This window comes from Pseudomassariella vexata, assembly GCF_002105095.1.
Source record: "Pseudomassariella vexata strain CBS 129021 chromosome Unknown BCR38scaffold_6, whole genome shotgun sequence".
Classification (NCBI taxonomy): Eukaryota; Fungi; Ascomycota; class Sordariomycetes; order Amphisphaeriales; family Pseudomassariaceae; genus Pseudomassariella; species Pseudomassariella vexata.
In genome coordinates, this window is record NW_024467961.1 from 2,034,574 (window position 1) to 2,047,765 (window position 13,192).

Consider the following 13,192-nt stretch of genomic DNA (forward strand, 5'->3'; position numbering starts at 1 on the left):
CCAGCTTGTACTATCGTTGGGTACAGTATTTGGCCAATCATTCCTGAAATCAAGCAATTTGGGACAATCGCTTAACCCAGATGAATTGGGGTTGCATACACCAAATGTTGGACGATTGACTCCATACATTGTGAAGTCTCAACCGTCTGATATGGGCCATCCGAGCTTCTCAGCACACGGCAGCATTCAGAACAAGAGGCATCGTTCACATCGATGATTCTGGTCAGCTGCCAGAATCTCAAAGATCACCGTTTCGCTCGCCACAAACAGTCTGTTATAATAAGACCGATATCAACCCTTTTCTCGTAAGCCTTCATCCGCGGAAGGGTTTCCGCAGCAAGCTTTGAAAGCGATCAAAAGTCCAATGCCTAAACAAGTTTTGGATACAGAAGCTCACGTTATCCACCATTGCTCCGTAGACAGATGACTTCATTTGCTGCTGCATAGGATGTGGGTTGTGCGTCCAGGGCCGTCTGAAGTCAACCAATATTGAACCTTGCCATCTTTCCCAGTGTCACTTTCTCAATATCCTCCCAGAAAGCATTCATGAAATATCGTAGCCATGGTCCTGGTGTATCCAGATTTGACCACCCGGTGCATGCAGTGGTGGCAACCAGTGGGACAGAAATATTGTACATAGAAGTTCGCGTGTTGCTAAGAGAGACAAAATCGCTCATTTTCTCCAGCTGACGCCAAATAGTTTATACTTCTTGGAGTCGCTTGACGTTTTGGTGTCCGCATTCTCTAGGTAGATGCGTGACTGGCCTGGGACATCCACATAGAGATACTTGTACTCGTAACTAGAGTGGCCTGCTCGTTTTACGAGATGCACATTGGCAGCGCCTGTATTCAAGGGTCCATGAACCTATTACAGGTGAGCATTGGCCATAGAATGGGAACACCACGACCACTTACATAGAAATGCAGCATCATGTGGTCGTTGCCTTGGCTGTCAGTTTTGTACGTAGCTCTATTTGCTCGTCAGCGAACAAACCATCAACCACGCGCGGGATGCAAGACTCCGTACGCAATGGGGCGGGCACGACGCCATTTGTTCCTTGTTTCTTCGCCGTGTGCCTCGATCTTCTTTGCATCTCCGAGTAACTTCAAACAATCGGGGTCTTTCCTTATTCGATCGACGGCGCGATTGAAATATGCGGTTTTGCTATCAGGGGAAAAGACATCCGAATACAAGAAGTATCCCACAACACCCTGAAGAGTCTTAGCAACTAGCCCGTGGCCTTGATCTGAGGAAAGACTCGTCATACGGTCAGGGCAAATCCAGCAATGATCAATCCGAAATTGAAGGATTGCTGTGTCGCTCTCGCCGTCTTCTCTCCCGCTGACAACTCGTGCCAGGGGACTCTACCGTCGTCGTTGAAAGGCGTCACTGTCTTCCGCCTCGGGCCGGATGATGGTATCGTTGTCGTTCCAAGTCCATGTTGGGCCGCATAGCAGCGTCTCTGCAGAATCGTAGGCAACGGGTGAAGGTGCGGCGCAAGCGTAGTAAAGCCCGATGGGCGGATTACGAGCTTCATTATGGTGGCTCTGCGTCCATTTGATGGTAGAGAGGCGAGCCCGCTATTGAAAACTTCTTTGGATGGAATTCAAGCTTAACTTAAGACGCGAACTTGAACATGGCTGTCCAAAAAAGCTCCTCAATCGCTGTGTACAACTGAAGCTTGGAGCTCCAGTCAATGGATCGTCATTCAAGTGGGGAGTTGACGCCAAACCCATAATGGCTTAGCCATCTTAGCTTAGTGGGGCCCCCAGTTCGCGGGAATGCCACCTTTTCGAATTCCTTTATTGACAATGCCTCAATCTCTCCCCGTGTCCCTTTTATCTTCACCCACTTTCGCGCGCCAACCCACGACCTCCATCTTGGTCCCTACCCGAACTCGGTCGCCTCTAGTCCGCATCGAAGTTCTTGCCCATTGATTTACACCGAGTCGCCAAGATGAGCGGACTCGCGTCCAAGCAGCAGTCGCAGAAGCTGTTCGAGAAGCTGAAGGGCAAATCCTCCAACAAGATCTGCTTCGACTGCGGCGCAAAGAACCCGACGTGGACCTCGGTGCCATTTGGCATCTATTTATGTCTCGATTGGTGGGTAACATCTCAGCGCCTCCCGTTGCCCATACGTAACGTTGGCTTGGAACCATGGGTCTCCGGCGCTCGGCACCCTCTACCCCGAATATCACGACCTACGAAAGTGTATACAGAGTAACCATTTCTGACTTGATGTTGTGTAGTTCTTCGAACCATCGAAATCTCGGAGTACACATGTCCGCGCATTCCTTCCCCGTCCAGTCTAGACGAATACTGACCTTGCAAACTGTAGCTCGTTCGTCCGGTCAACTAATCTTGACCAGTGGCAATGGGATCAACTACGTATTATGAAGGTGGGCGGGAACGAGTCTGCTACCAAATTCTTCCGCGCCAATGGTGGAAGCGCTGCGCTTAGCAGCAAGGACCCAAAGACCAAATACCAATCGGCCGCCGCCACCAAGTACAAGGACGAGCTTAAGAAGCGCGCCGCCAGAGACGCAATCGAATTCCCAGACGAGGTCGTTATTGCCGATGCCGCTGATGTTGACGGCTCCTCTACACCGGCTGGCGAGCCCGATGATGATTTCTTCTCTTCCTGGGACAAGCCATCCATCAAGAGACCCACGCCGCCCGTGTCACGAACTGCTACACCGCCAGTTGTCGGCCGCACACCGTCCCCCTTCCTCAATTCCGGCATTGCCAATGGCAAGGAAATCGGAAGGTCTTCCTCGCCACTTTCAAAGCCCGAGTCGGGTGATGCGCGACCTGCCGCTAGCCGCATTACCACTTCGGCTGCGCTACGGAAAACCGCCACCGGTGCCGGAGCGCGCAAGACGAATGTTCTTGGCGCAAAGAAGAATACCAAGCTCGGGGTCAAGAAGGTTACCGGCGACATCATCGACTTTGACGAGGCTGAGAAGAAGGCCAAGGAGGAGGCTGAGAGAATCGCGAAGCTGGGATACGATCCCGAGGCCGAGGACGTCGTGGCAAAGAAGGCAACTGCGACAAAGAACGAGCCAGACGCCATTGTCTCGCCGACTCCCGTCAGCCCTCGTGGATATGGATCCGGTCACTCGCGTGAAAAGTCGGCCGCCGAAGTGGAGCGACTAGGCATGGGCTTTGGACGGCTGGGCTTCGGCCAAGTTGGTGGTGGCGCTGCTAAGGCGGCTGCTGCGCCCAAAAAGAATGCCGGTGGCTTTGGATCGGTCGGCCCTGTAAAAGCCGCAACTGAAGGTGAGTTGTTCATATTTCCGAGTGATCATACTAGTACATGAAGCTGACATGACTACAGACGATGAGGAGCGCTATGCTCGCAACAAATTCGGCTCCCAGAAGGGCATCTCATCCGACGAGTTCTTTGGAAAAGGCTCGTTCGACCCCAGCGCCCAAGCAGAGGCCAAGACTCGTTTGCAAGGCTTCGAGGGAGCCAGTGCCATTTCATCAAATGCATACTTTGGGCGCTCTGAGGAAGAGGATCCCGGTGAGGATTATGGCGACCTCGAGACCGCTGCCAAGGATTTCGTCCGCAAATTCGGCATCACTGCTGGCGACGACCTGGAAAACTTGACCAGCGCGCTCGGCGAGGGTGCCACTCGGCTGCAAGGGGCCATTCGCAACTACCTGGGCAGCTAAATGATACAAGTAACGCTTGAGCAACGGTGTAGCGAAACACAAAATGTCAAATTGACATGGCACATCCGGATGCTAATGAGATGAGTAACACGCTCGGGAGATTGACCACCTGTGCAAGCCAAGAAGTTCAAGACTCATCACGGGGTTGACGAGGGAGTGGCATGGCATGATATGGTATAGGAGAACACGAGGGCACGACAACAATGAGGTTGAGGCGCACTGGAAGAAAGGGGCAAATCCTTCAAACCTGCGCACTGTCGGTTTTATAGAGAGAAGGCGTTATTGATGCAGATTGTATCCAAGAATCCAGATAATGATATTGCATGCAAATTCAAGTCGCCAAAAAAGTTGATTTGGTTGATTATGAGGACAGGTCAGGCTTGATTGTAAGCGAGCGCAACAGGGGAAAAGTGAGGTCGAGCAGGTTCTAGTAGGTTCGACAAGATGTCGAGCTATGACACTACGATGAAACGTTCTTCATACTGCACTGTAATCTTGTGCTTCCGACCAAAACATAGCTGCGTGATACTATTGTCGGCCTACCATCAGCTAGGTAGTGGCTTCACACGCAAAGCCATCTTGCAACATATAGGCTAGGACTTCCAAGGTACAAAGATTTGGCAAGTTGGCAAGCGGTAGGTAGGCCTTGGTTAGAAACGGATATTATATGCGAACGCTTCATAGGGGCGGGCTCTGTAGCACGGATATAGCTCCAATGATACTTGGTCTTCGTGGCCTCTTCTTTCTGGGTGGCAGTTCGTGAACATTCGGAACCAAAGATGATCTTTTTCATTTCCGGATATAATACCTCTTACAGATTCAAAATTAACACCAACACCGAGGGCAGTCAGCTGTTGTTCCATCAGGTTAGGTTCGACTAACCGGACATGTCACTGATTATAGATACAACACTGGTTAGCGCTTGACACTCGGTACTTCGCGAGCTGCTCTCCCCAACCATCTTCCGAAACGCATCTCGATACCTTTTTCTGAAGCTCATATCCCTCATCATACAGGTGGTCGAAAGTCGACTCATGAATGCATTCAGGATACAGCTTTTGGACATTAAGTACGATATGAGCTGTTCAAACCTACATACGACGAGGAAAGTAAGATTTTGTCAACGGTATTGGTATTGAGATGCCTGTAGCCCTGGACAGCCCTGAAAGTTCATCCTATAATATACATGTGCTGAAACCCTTTCAGCTTGATGCTACCCTGCCATAGGTGATAATCACCTCTATATGTCCATTGTGGCCTTCCAAAACCTATCCTGCCACCCTAATTTTGCCAGTTGTGCCAATGGGTTACCTTGAGCTGACTCTCAAATCAAACACCCGTGATCTCCCTCATGATAGACGTTGATAGCCTTCAATTCCATATCCCCAACTGCAACTAATGTCGGCGGTTTACCCTTGCCATCGACATTAGTGCCTTCCCTGAACCGAATGCAGCCCGCGGGGACGTTATTTTTTCTGGTGTTTCTTAATGCCGAACTTGCCGTAGTCAATTTGGGTGATTAACGTAAATAGTGATCGGTGATGGCGGCAATCAACCATACCCATGACCCCTATACCTTGCTTTTTGATCATTCATGAGTGCCTCAACGGCCTTTCAGTCATATCACATCTCCGCTTCCTAGGTTGATTCCTCTGAAGCAGCTCTCTAAGCTGCCTCCTCGCTACCCAGCTTGGACAAGAACTTGCTCATGCCGCTGTACTTCTCCTCAAAGGTCTTCTCGAACTTCTTGCACGTAGCAACCATAGGGGCCGTTTCGTCCCAATAGGTGTAGCAGTTTTGGAAGATCTGTCGTACGTCGGCGCAGAACTCGTTTTCGTCAGTGTACTCCTTGCGGTCCATCTTTTCCTTGATGGTGCCGAGATCCATTGGTCTCTTGACCTTATCAAAATAGTCGGGCACAAGATCCTCGCCGGGCTTGACCGGCTCACGGAATGGCCCTACCAGACGCGTCCAGAAACCTACGCGGAGTTAGCTGCGAACGCGACAAGAAGGATGAAAGGATGAATTTTGCAGACTAACCGGGACCGCTAAGCATGCGGCTGAGAAGATCGGAGCAAAATTCAAGCTTCTGCTCGGTTGTGAATTGTTTGTCGCCAGCGACATTGCTGCTAGCCCTGCGACCCTTAACAATCTTGTTGCTAGGCAGAGAAGAACGGGGGCCAGGCTTTCGGCCAGGTCTTCCGGGCAAAACGTCAGAGTGACGATGCTTGGGTGCCTTCTCTCTCGACTCGCCCTCACTTTCCTCGGCCTCGAGGTAGTGAACATTCTTTCTCTGGGTAAGCCCATCAGGCGTTTTATCCGGGTTGACTTGGATGAAGGGAGTCGAGTCAAGGCGACTCATTGCCACAACTAGTTCGCTGAGAACTTCTTGCGGAAGAGACTTGCTGAATTCACTACGAGATTCCGAAGAGCGTATGTACTCAGCCGTCCAGGTCAAGAAGAGATCCCGGATACTCGAACCTTCAGGGGTTTCCTTCCAGACGGCGGCCAGAACAGCTGGGGCCGGGATGTGGTTGGTGACGAGTCGAAGTTCCTTCATGGCGTCGAGCACCTTTTCGCACATGCCATTGATGCGTAGCTCGTTGCCCAGCTTCCATGCGTCAATAAGAACATCATATCCCGGGAGAGTCTCTTGCTGTAAAAGAATCTCGCCGGTGAACATGAAGTGTTGTGCAAGGCCAAAGGCTTGAGTGGTAGTATCTGGATACTTAGTGAGAGTCTCGAGCTGGGAGTCGCCTTGCTGAGCAAAATATTCGCGAAAGTAGGATGACTTTGCGCAGAGGAAATCTTGCTGGATTGCGAATGGTTGCTCGTCAGGGCCGACTAGGATTATGACGAAGGTGACATGAGGGTCGCTATGATCGAGATCAGCTCCTTGTCCACATCATCTACTCAGCAATGTCGCAACCTACCGCCATGAAAAGGCAACTGGAGTATCGTCCCCACTCTGGCTCGCCATGGTGGTTGTTGTCTGAAGTTGTTGTCTGAAGCTCTTGTCAGTAGATGTAAAAGATGATGGCCGGGTTAAAAAAAATAAATAAAAAATTCTTCGGAGGTATAAATGATTTGGGCAGAGGTGCTGGTTGATATTGTTCCTCCAAAAGCACAGCGAAGTACACGCAGGTGAATTCAAGATTGATTTTATGGTGAATGCCAGCTGCCGAGAGGTAAGAACGCTCAGCGCAAAAACAACTGTTGCGATCCGGGCTGAATATTCTCTTTTCATAACACTTGATCAAAATATGAAACCTGGTGGGGATAATGAACCAACGTTCAATGACTTGAGTTAACGATGTCATTGTATGAAATCCCTGCTTACCTTCACAGTTGACACTCAGCACAATTGATGCACCAGCTGCTTCTGCTCAAAAAATACGCGACGCAACGGTGGAAATCGCGGTGGGCGACCAAAATCTCATAGAAATACGATAGAAACAGTGCTTTTGCGATTTTTTGATGAACTCCAAGTGAGTGATGGTGCTGGTGATGAAAAGTCGTACACCGTGGGATGCTCTGGTCAATGTGAATTCTGAGAGGGAGGCTGAAGTTTGAAGTTGGGGGTTGACACACACTGGACCGTGCGCCTTCCCCATACTGCTCAACCTCCCTGCCCCCGGCAAAATAGTTTTATCTGCAACACTTGTCACTTGTCACTTGAGCTCTTCAAACCGCTCATTCGCCTGGGCTCAATTTGGCCATCCTGTAATCGAACATGGCAATCAAAAGGCAAGGCCCCTTTCCAAAATGGGCTACAGCTCATTGAATAGTAGTGACTGCATGGCTTCACCAGCAGCAGATCCACGCGTCTCTTTAGCCATTCGCGATAATGTACTGGCCAGAACTCAGCTAGGCTCTTCTTCAGAGGCAGCCCAACTGCCAACCCTTGAAGCTGGCGCGCGGTGTGGATGCATGTGAGGATAGGATTAAACCATCAATTCCGTCAATAAGACTCGCATGGAGGAGGAAGCCTAGATTGAATGGTTATAAATGTCACGCTTGGCTGAGATGTATCCATCTATCTGTGAACTCTTTCTCTTACCCACTTAATGTGTTCTCGCGGTTCTCGTGAACAAACACACCACCCATGAAGGCTCTTTCGCCTCAGTCCATCTCATCTGCACCATCAGACATGTGCGGACGTCCACCCAAGAAGCCTCCACCAGCCGGCTCTCAACCCAGCACGAGCGACTCATCCTCAAGCTACTACCCTTCAAAGACGCAAGGGCTTTCCCCGAGTAGCTGCAGAGTTCCTTCGTGCACGGCTTCTAGGTCGAATTCTACCGCACTTCTTTTCCCACAATTCTCTGGCTCCCGATCCAGGCATGAGCAAGACCAGCCAGTTGACCAAAGACATCAACAAGGAGTTGCAGAAGTACCTTATTCCATCCAGATAAGACTGACCGGGACGGTCAGGAGGACCATATGCGGTTCATTATGTCGATTGTGGGGGACAACATGCTCAAGAACCTGTGGCACAATTTGGAATGGGGGAAGAGGGGACTTGAGATCACAAAGGCAGCATATGAGGTCCTGAGTTTTCTCAGGGCATCGCAGATGGAGAGAGACCAGAATCCGCCGGGATATGAGGTTTAGGTCGGCTTGATGAGCTTTATAATGAATGTGTTCCTCCAAGGTGTAGAAAATGTCTGGGCCCTACAACTAACGCGGTGGATAGAATTTGGACGGCTTTGCTGCTTTGAACTTGACAACTTCCGCATTTTTTATACCTAATCGTAATTGGTTGTTAAACCCACCCAAAGATAACATTTTTGACATTGAATTGAGACTTAAAGACACCTGCATCCAGTAGAGTAGCTTTATTTCCAAGGGATCATTACAGAATAGAGATGGTTTCGAGCTGCTCGTGGTTGACAGGTTCAGTTACTCTTTGACACTAGGATCATTCTGAGACCATGCAACAAGACGATCTCAATGGGTACTACGATCAAGCCCCTTATTACCAACACCTTGTGATCCTGAACCCCCCTTTTTTTTATTTGACTTTGGGTACTTCTTCAAGCTCAAGGCTCGCATCACAGATGGCCATAGAAAGGGGCCTAGGCTCAGATTTCAAGAGATCTGGCCGCATCAGTTCGTAATGACGCGATTGCTTGAGTAAAGTATGATCCTGATTACTCTCATAGCTGTATTAGGAGTACACATAAGGTGGGCCTGCTTGCAGACTGCAATTGGTGAAATGCGCATCGGCAGTCCTTTTCCCCTTCGCGGGCGGAGATGCATTACGAGAGCAACAAAACCAATATGATCTAGATTGTGCCTTAGGGTATACACAATTGCAAAAGATCTGTTCATAGCTGCTACAACGACCTCAAGACTGTGATGACCTTGATACTCGCAGAATATTGAAAACGGGCCGGTCCAATGGTCTTTGGGGATACAGCAGTCGAACGCATCGCCCCTACCCCTATTCCCATCGGCAAGACCCGTGCTGTTAGTACATTCCAGCATCAATAGCAACAATCATTAGCAGGCTCCATGGACCCGAATATGGAGCGGTTGGCCTAATGTTCATTGTCAAAAGTCCCGGTACATGCCCACCATCTTCTATTGATGCCTGAGTACTGGAAACTAGATGATGGCCGTGTAAATCAGTCATCTCTAGTTCTGTCTAACCGGTGCCCAAACACTTGATGAAATGCAAGACATTCGATTTCGTGCATATAGTATATGCAAGACATCAGCCAACCTACCATCAAAGAAAATGAAAGTGCTTTAGTTGCCGTTTTCCATGTGATAATCACAAGGTACGTCCCGTCCTTCTGCCCGGCACAAAAATTGCTGCGTATGCAGGCGTCATGCTCATGCAAGCTGTTATGTTCTCAGGCGGAAGACCCTTGTCCTGGTATAGAGTTCGAGCCATCATTGTTGCAGCATCGAGTTGTTGCTACATTATCGAGTATAACGCTCATGCAAACCGCGCACATGCCGAGTTCCAACAAACAACATCGGATGGGTACTTCTTCTGAGCATATGGTACTTGATCTACCTCATCGCTAGGTTTCTTGTTGTTTGATTCGTGGAGGAGAAGCTACTGCGATATGATATGGCGCGGTCGAGACTCAGAGAGCAGGGGATCACAATTGGCAAAATAGGGTCTGCAGAACGGCCCGATACGCCAGAAGGAGATTTTTCAGACGAAGTCTACTTTTCATAGACGGAACATCTGCAGTTGCCCCCACATACCATTCAGACTTTGAAGTCCGAACCGCGGTGTTGTGCGAGGTTGCGTACAACAGTTGTTTTGTGTTGCGAAGGAGAAGTTGGGATGACTGCTCACCGGATGCAGAGATGCAGTGTGGCCAATCAGACTCAAAGGAGTATTGATGCAGGGTTTGGCATGGTTGGCTTGACCGAGTCTTGACGACCAGCTCGTGTAAGTCTACAGTAACATCCACCTGCATAAAAATGACAGGACTATGCGGGGGCGAACTTCAACCTTGGCTATGGAGTCGGGCGGCTATTGCCGCAAGGATCTGGACGCAGGAGAGACAATTCCTTTCCTGAAGGGAAGCGGATGCAATGCAGATGGAGGGAGATATTTGGAGTCGTCTGCTTGATGCTCATTTGTCACAAGGGTAGATCTGGTTGGTTTGTGAGGGGGAACAAGATTTGGCTGTCCATCCAGGCACCAAGGGGGTTACACAACAGTCTATATAAACGAAGGGACGTTATGAACCGAAGTCTGCTTTCGGCTGCCTGCTCCATCTTGCAGCACATTCATCAAGGGTAGGATGCTACCCAGACAAGCTTCCCCTCACGACCATTGTTGGTGACCAGGAATCTACAACAATTCTGCGATTGAATTGCCATATGAAGTACATTGCGGCTCATGAGAATTGAAGTTATTCAGGATCCCAGGTATCATGTTGCCGTCATCACACCTTTCCGTGAGTCTAGTACAACCACAGCGGAAAATAAGATTTACAGTGAATTTCGATGCGAAGATCGTTCAAACTTTTACAGCATATTCCCCATCGTGGTATGTTGATGATGTTGAGCATGTGCAGTTGGATAGGTGCTTTCCACTAGGTTACCGGATAAAATGCCCTGGCCGTGATGCATGCATGTCTGTTGTGACAACTACGCCTCACCCTTGGTTTCATAGGACATACCGGACAAACCTGTTGGTCTCATCCAGATTATCACATGTAGGCGGATGATTTGCAGATCCGTTAGTGAATAGAGTCGGATCGATCCGTCCGTGGGTGTTGACTGTCCCCGGCCAAATTGCCAAATCGGCTTCTTGCCCTCACGCTGGATGCGATCCAAGCTGCCCCTTTAGGAGGGACCACAAAATAATAACCCCCATGCAATGAAGCAGGCACAATTAATTTAGCTTCTGACAATGGTGGAGCGACCCAAATGTATCCTCCTTTTGGCCCAATTGTACCCATATAGATCTCAGGTGGTATTTCAACTAGGCTGTCGGAGCCTTTGGAACCACTTTTGATTAGTGGAATAAATTCCGTACTATACTAGAGACGAGTTGCTAATAGGCGACACAAGAAATAGCGTGTGCGAGTGGAATAGTATGGAATAGCTCGATATGCCAGGGTAGTGAAAAAGGTATAAGAAGACTTTTGCACCCGGGTGCGCGGTTTATTTTGTTATCGTCTTGACTAGCGCAATACATCACTGGTGGAGCAAGATGTATTGACCAAATGCTGATGTCATGGTCTCGTCGTTGGTCTTCAACCCGAGGCTAATCACGGACGAGGATGATGGGCTAGCCAACCGCCCCTGTCTGGAGAGATAACGAAATTGTCTGGGGCAGTAGCGAGGCTTAAACCGACGGTCCTCCCGCTGAATGGCTTTTATCCGCGCGCCTAATTGGGCCTCCAGTGGTCCATTTGGACTCGCTGCATCGTCCTGTCAATCACGTCAATGCCTGTGTCCTAACGAACAAAGCCAACAGTTCCGATGTCCAGTGCTGGAGATGTTTGGCGTTTCAATCTTGTGATTTCACCACACCATCTTCGAGGAGACAGGACCGCGGTATCAAAACCTGGATAGCAACTGAGTGATATGACTGCGCTTGTGTGTATGTCCAGCGCCCTGTAACGGTTATTTATGACCGTTTATCGATGGAGTCAAGCAGTAATTGAAACCCGATAGCCGCATAACTTCGAGATCTAATATCTGGGTACCCATAACTAACACTCATCCATAGCGTTCTCAGCCGGTTTGGGCATCTAGTCACTGTTTAGGTGCCTTCTTCATCTTCAGACGTTCATGTTAACTAAGACGCCAAACACCTAGACAGTCAGCTGGTTCTGCCTCGGGCGACAGTTGTTTCGTACGGGTTTGCTCTGGTCGCGCCAGGACTGCTCCGACCCAGCCTTCGCTTGTGTCGCTCGAGGCATGGGGGTGGAAGTTCATAAATTTATGCATCACGTCCTACGCAGTTATAGAATTGACAGTGCATCCCATCCCTGTTGAAGCACTGCAAGGATGATATTGACACCTCAGCGTAGTCGATCAACCAAGCACATTAATTAAATGATAAGACGAACAACCCCACACATTCCTGATGGACTAATCGGGTTATATTATTCGTTGTTGCAACTTGAGAGACAGGGTGAACTCGAGAGGATTCCAGCTCTGTCATACCAACCTTCTTTCATATATGTACCTGATTGAAGGAAGATGACGCCCCCAAGGCTCGAAATAGTATCATCTGGTAGTAGTTAGTCCGTCGCAACAACGTGTGGTCACTGAGGTACTTGGGGCGTGCATGTCGCAGTTTCCAACACGAGCTCGCTTCGAAGTCATGGATGATCTCGGTGAGATGCGCCGTGTATCCTTTCCAGAGTTGTCGTTCGTCAATCTATCTCCCACACATCCAACCTCTGACCTGTTGAGGAGGGTACTGACTGGGCAATCTAGCGCTACAGTCGGTAAAAAAAAACAGCGAGCCCCATTTAGGGCGCTGCAAGATCGGATGTGTATGCAGCAACGCCTAGACGAGACTCGTACTGTTGCCAAGTAGGCATTGGGAATTTGGAGATGGATTTTTCCGACACTTGGAGCGTTGCCCGATCCTGCGGATGAAACTGAGTATTCACTTTCCGCAGACCGGCCAGGTCGGTGAGGAATGATAAGTGAGGAGTGAAGGAAGATTGAAGCCGCCGATTCCGCGGAAGCATCTTGGACGGGGGGAGAAGCCGACTTGCCGATACTTTGAGAGAATGAGAGAATGAGATAATGCCGTCTCCTACGTTCCTACTTCCTACAGTGCCACGGTTGGCAGCCGGTGCTAATGAACCATAACAAATTGCACATCAACGACGACCAACAGTTGCTGATCCACTCGTCGGTACTTCTTCTCTTTCTCCACGATGCTGGGTTGACGCGGCGTTACGTCCCCGGAATGTACGGGCTGATGTGCTTCATGGAGCCCTGGATAAATCATGAATCTCCAAAAGTTCCTTTCTTGGACCTGGTCCGCAGGTTTCCAAGGTTGCGGTTGACC

At 49.6% G+C, this 13,192-nt stretch overlaps 4 protein-coding genes across 4 annotated transcripts; 2 read left to right on the forward strand and 2 right to left on the reverse strand.

Annotated features, from left to right (window-relative positions):
• Positions 1 to 401: 401 nt before the first annotated feature.
• Positions 402 to 1,691, reverse strand: BCR38DRAFT_195580 (TIM21-domain-containing protein). The gene is made up of 4 exons (XM_040854045.1): positions 1,269 to 1,691; positions 1,028 to 1,212; positions 916 to 970; positions 402 to 865 (listed from the first exon to the last, which is right to left on the reverse strand). The coding sequence occupies exons 1-4, from the start codon at positions 1,536 to 1,538 to the stop codon at positions 674 to 676; spliced, it is 702 nt and encodes a 233-aa protein (XP_040716498.1). The 5' UTR covers positions 1,539 to 1,691; the 3' UTR covers positions 402 to 673.
• Positions 1,692 to 1,957: 266 nt separating this feature from the next.
• BCR38DRAFT_341949 (uncharacterized protein) lies at positions 1,958 to 3,678 on the forward strand (the record flags this gene model as incomplete). Its single annotated transcript, XM_040855910.1, has 4 exons — positions 1,958 to 2,103; positions 2,250 to 2,282; positions 2,339 to 3,279; positions 3,338 to 3,678. The coding sequence occupies 4 exons, from the start codon at positions 1,958 to 1,960 to the stop codon at positions 3,676 to 3,678; spliced, it is 1,461 nt and encodes a 486-aa protein (XP_040716499.1).
• Positions 3,679 to 5,343: 1,665 nt separating this feature from the next.
• On the reverse strand, positions 5,344 to 6,658 carry BCR38DRAFT_457534 (Bromodomain-containing protein; the record flags this gene model as incomplete). Its single annotated transcript, XM_040862048.1, has 3 exons — positions 5,344 to 5,657; positions 5,719 to 6,554; positions 6,612 to 6,658. The coding sequence occupies 3 exons, from the start codon at positions 6,656 to 6,658 to the stop codon at positions 5,344 to 5,346; spliced, it is 1,197 nt and encodes a 398-aa protein (XP_040716500.1).
• A 1,125-nt stretch (positions 6,659 to 7,783) lies between these two features.
• BCR38DRAFT_457535 (uncharacterized protein) lies at positions 7,784 to 8,292 on the forward strand (the record flags this gene model as incomplete). Its single annotated transcript, XM_040862049.1, has 3 exons — positions 7,784 to 7,830; positions 7,863 to 7,934; positions 8,061 to 8,292. The coding sequence occupies 3 exons, from the start codon at positions 7,784 to 7,786 to the stop codon at positions 8,290 to 8,292; spliced, it is 351 nt and encodes a 116-aa protein (XP_040716501.1).
• Positions 8,293 to 13,192: the final 4,900 nt, after the last annotated feature.

What these genes read in the sequence shown, in the direction of transcription:
- BCR38DRAFT_195580 (XM_040854045.1), bottom strand. Translation starts at nt 1,538, where the DNA reads ATGAAGCTCGTAATCCGCCCATCGGGCTTTACTACGCTTGCGCCGCAC. An exon ending in CGTCGTGCCCGCCCCATTGC is followed by an intron (nt 971 to 1,027) that starts GTACGGAGTCTT and finishes ACGAGCAAATAG; the next exon opens with AGCTACGTACAAAACTGACA. An exon ending in ACATGATGCTGCATTTCTAT is followed by an intron (nt 866 to 915) that starts GTAAGTGGTCGT and finishes CACCTGTAATAG; the next exon opens with GTTCATGGACCCTTGAATAC.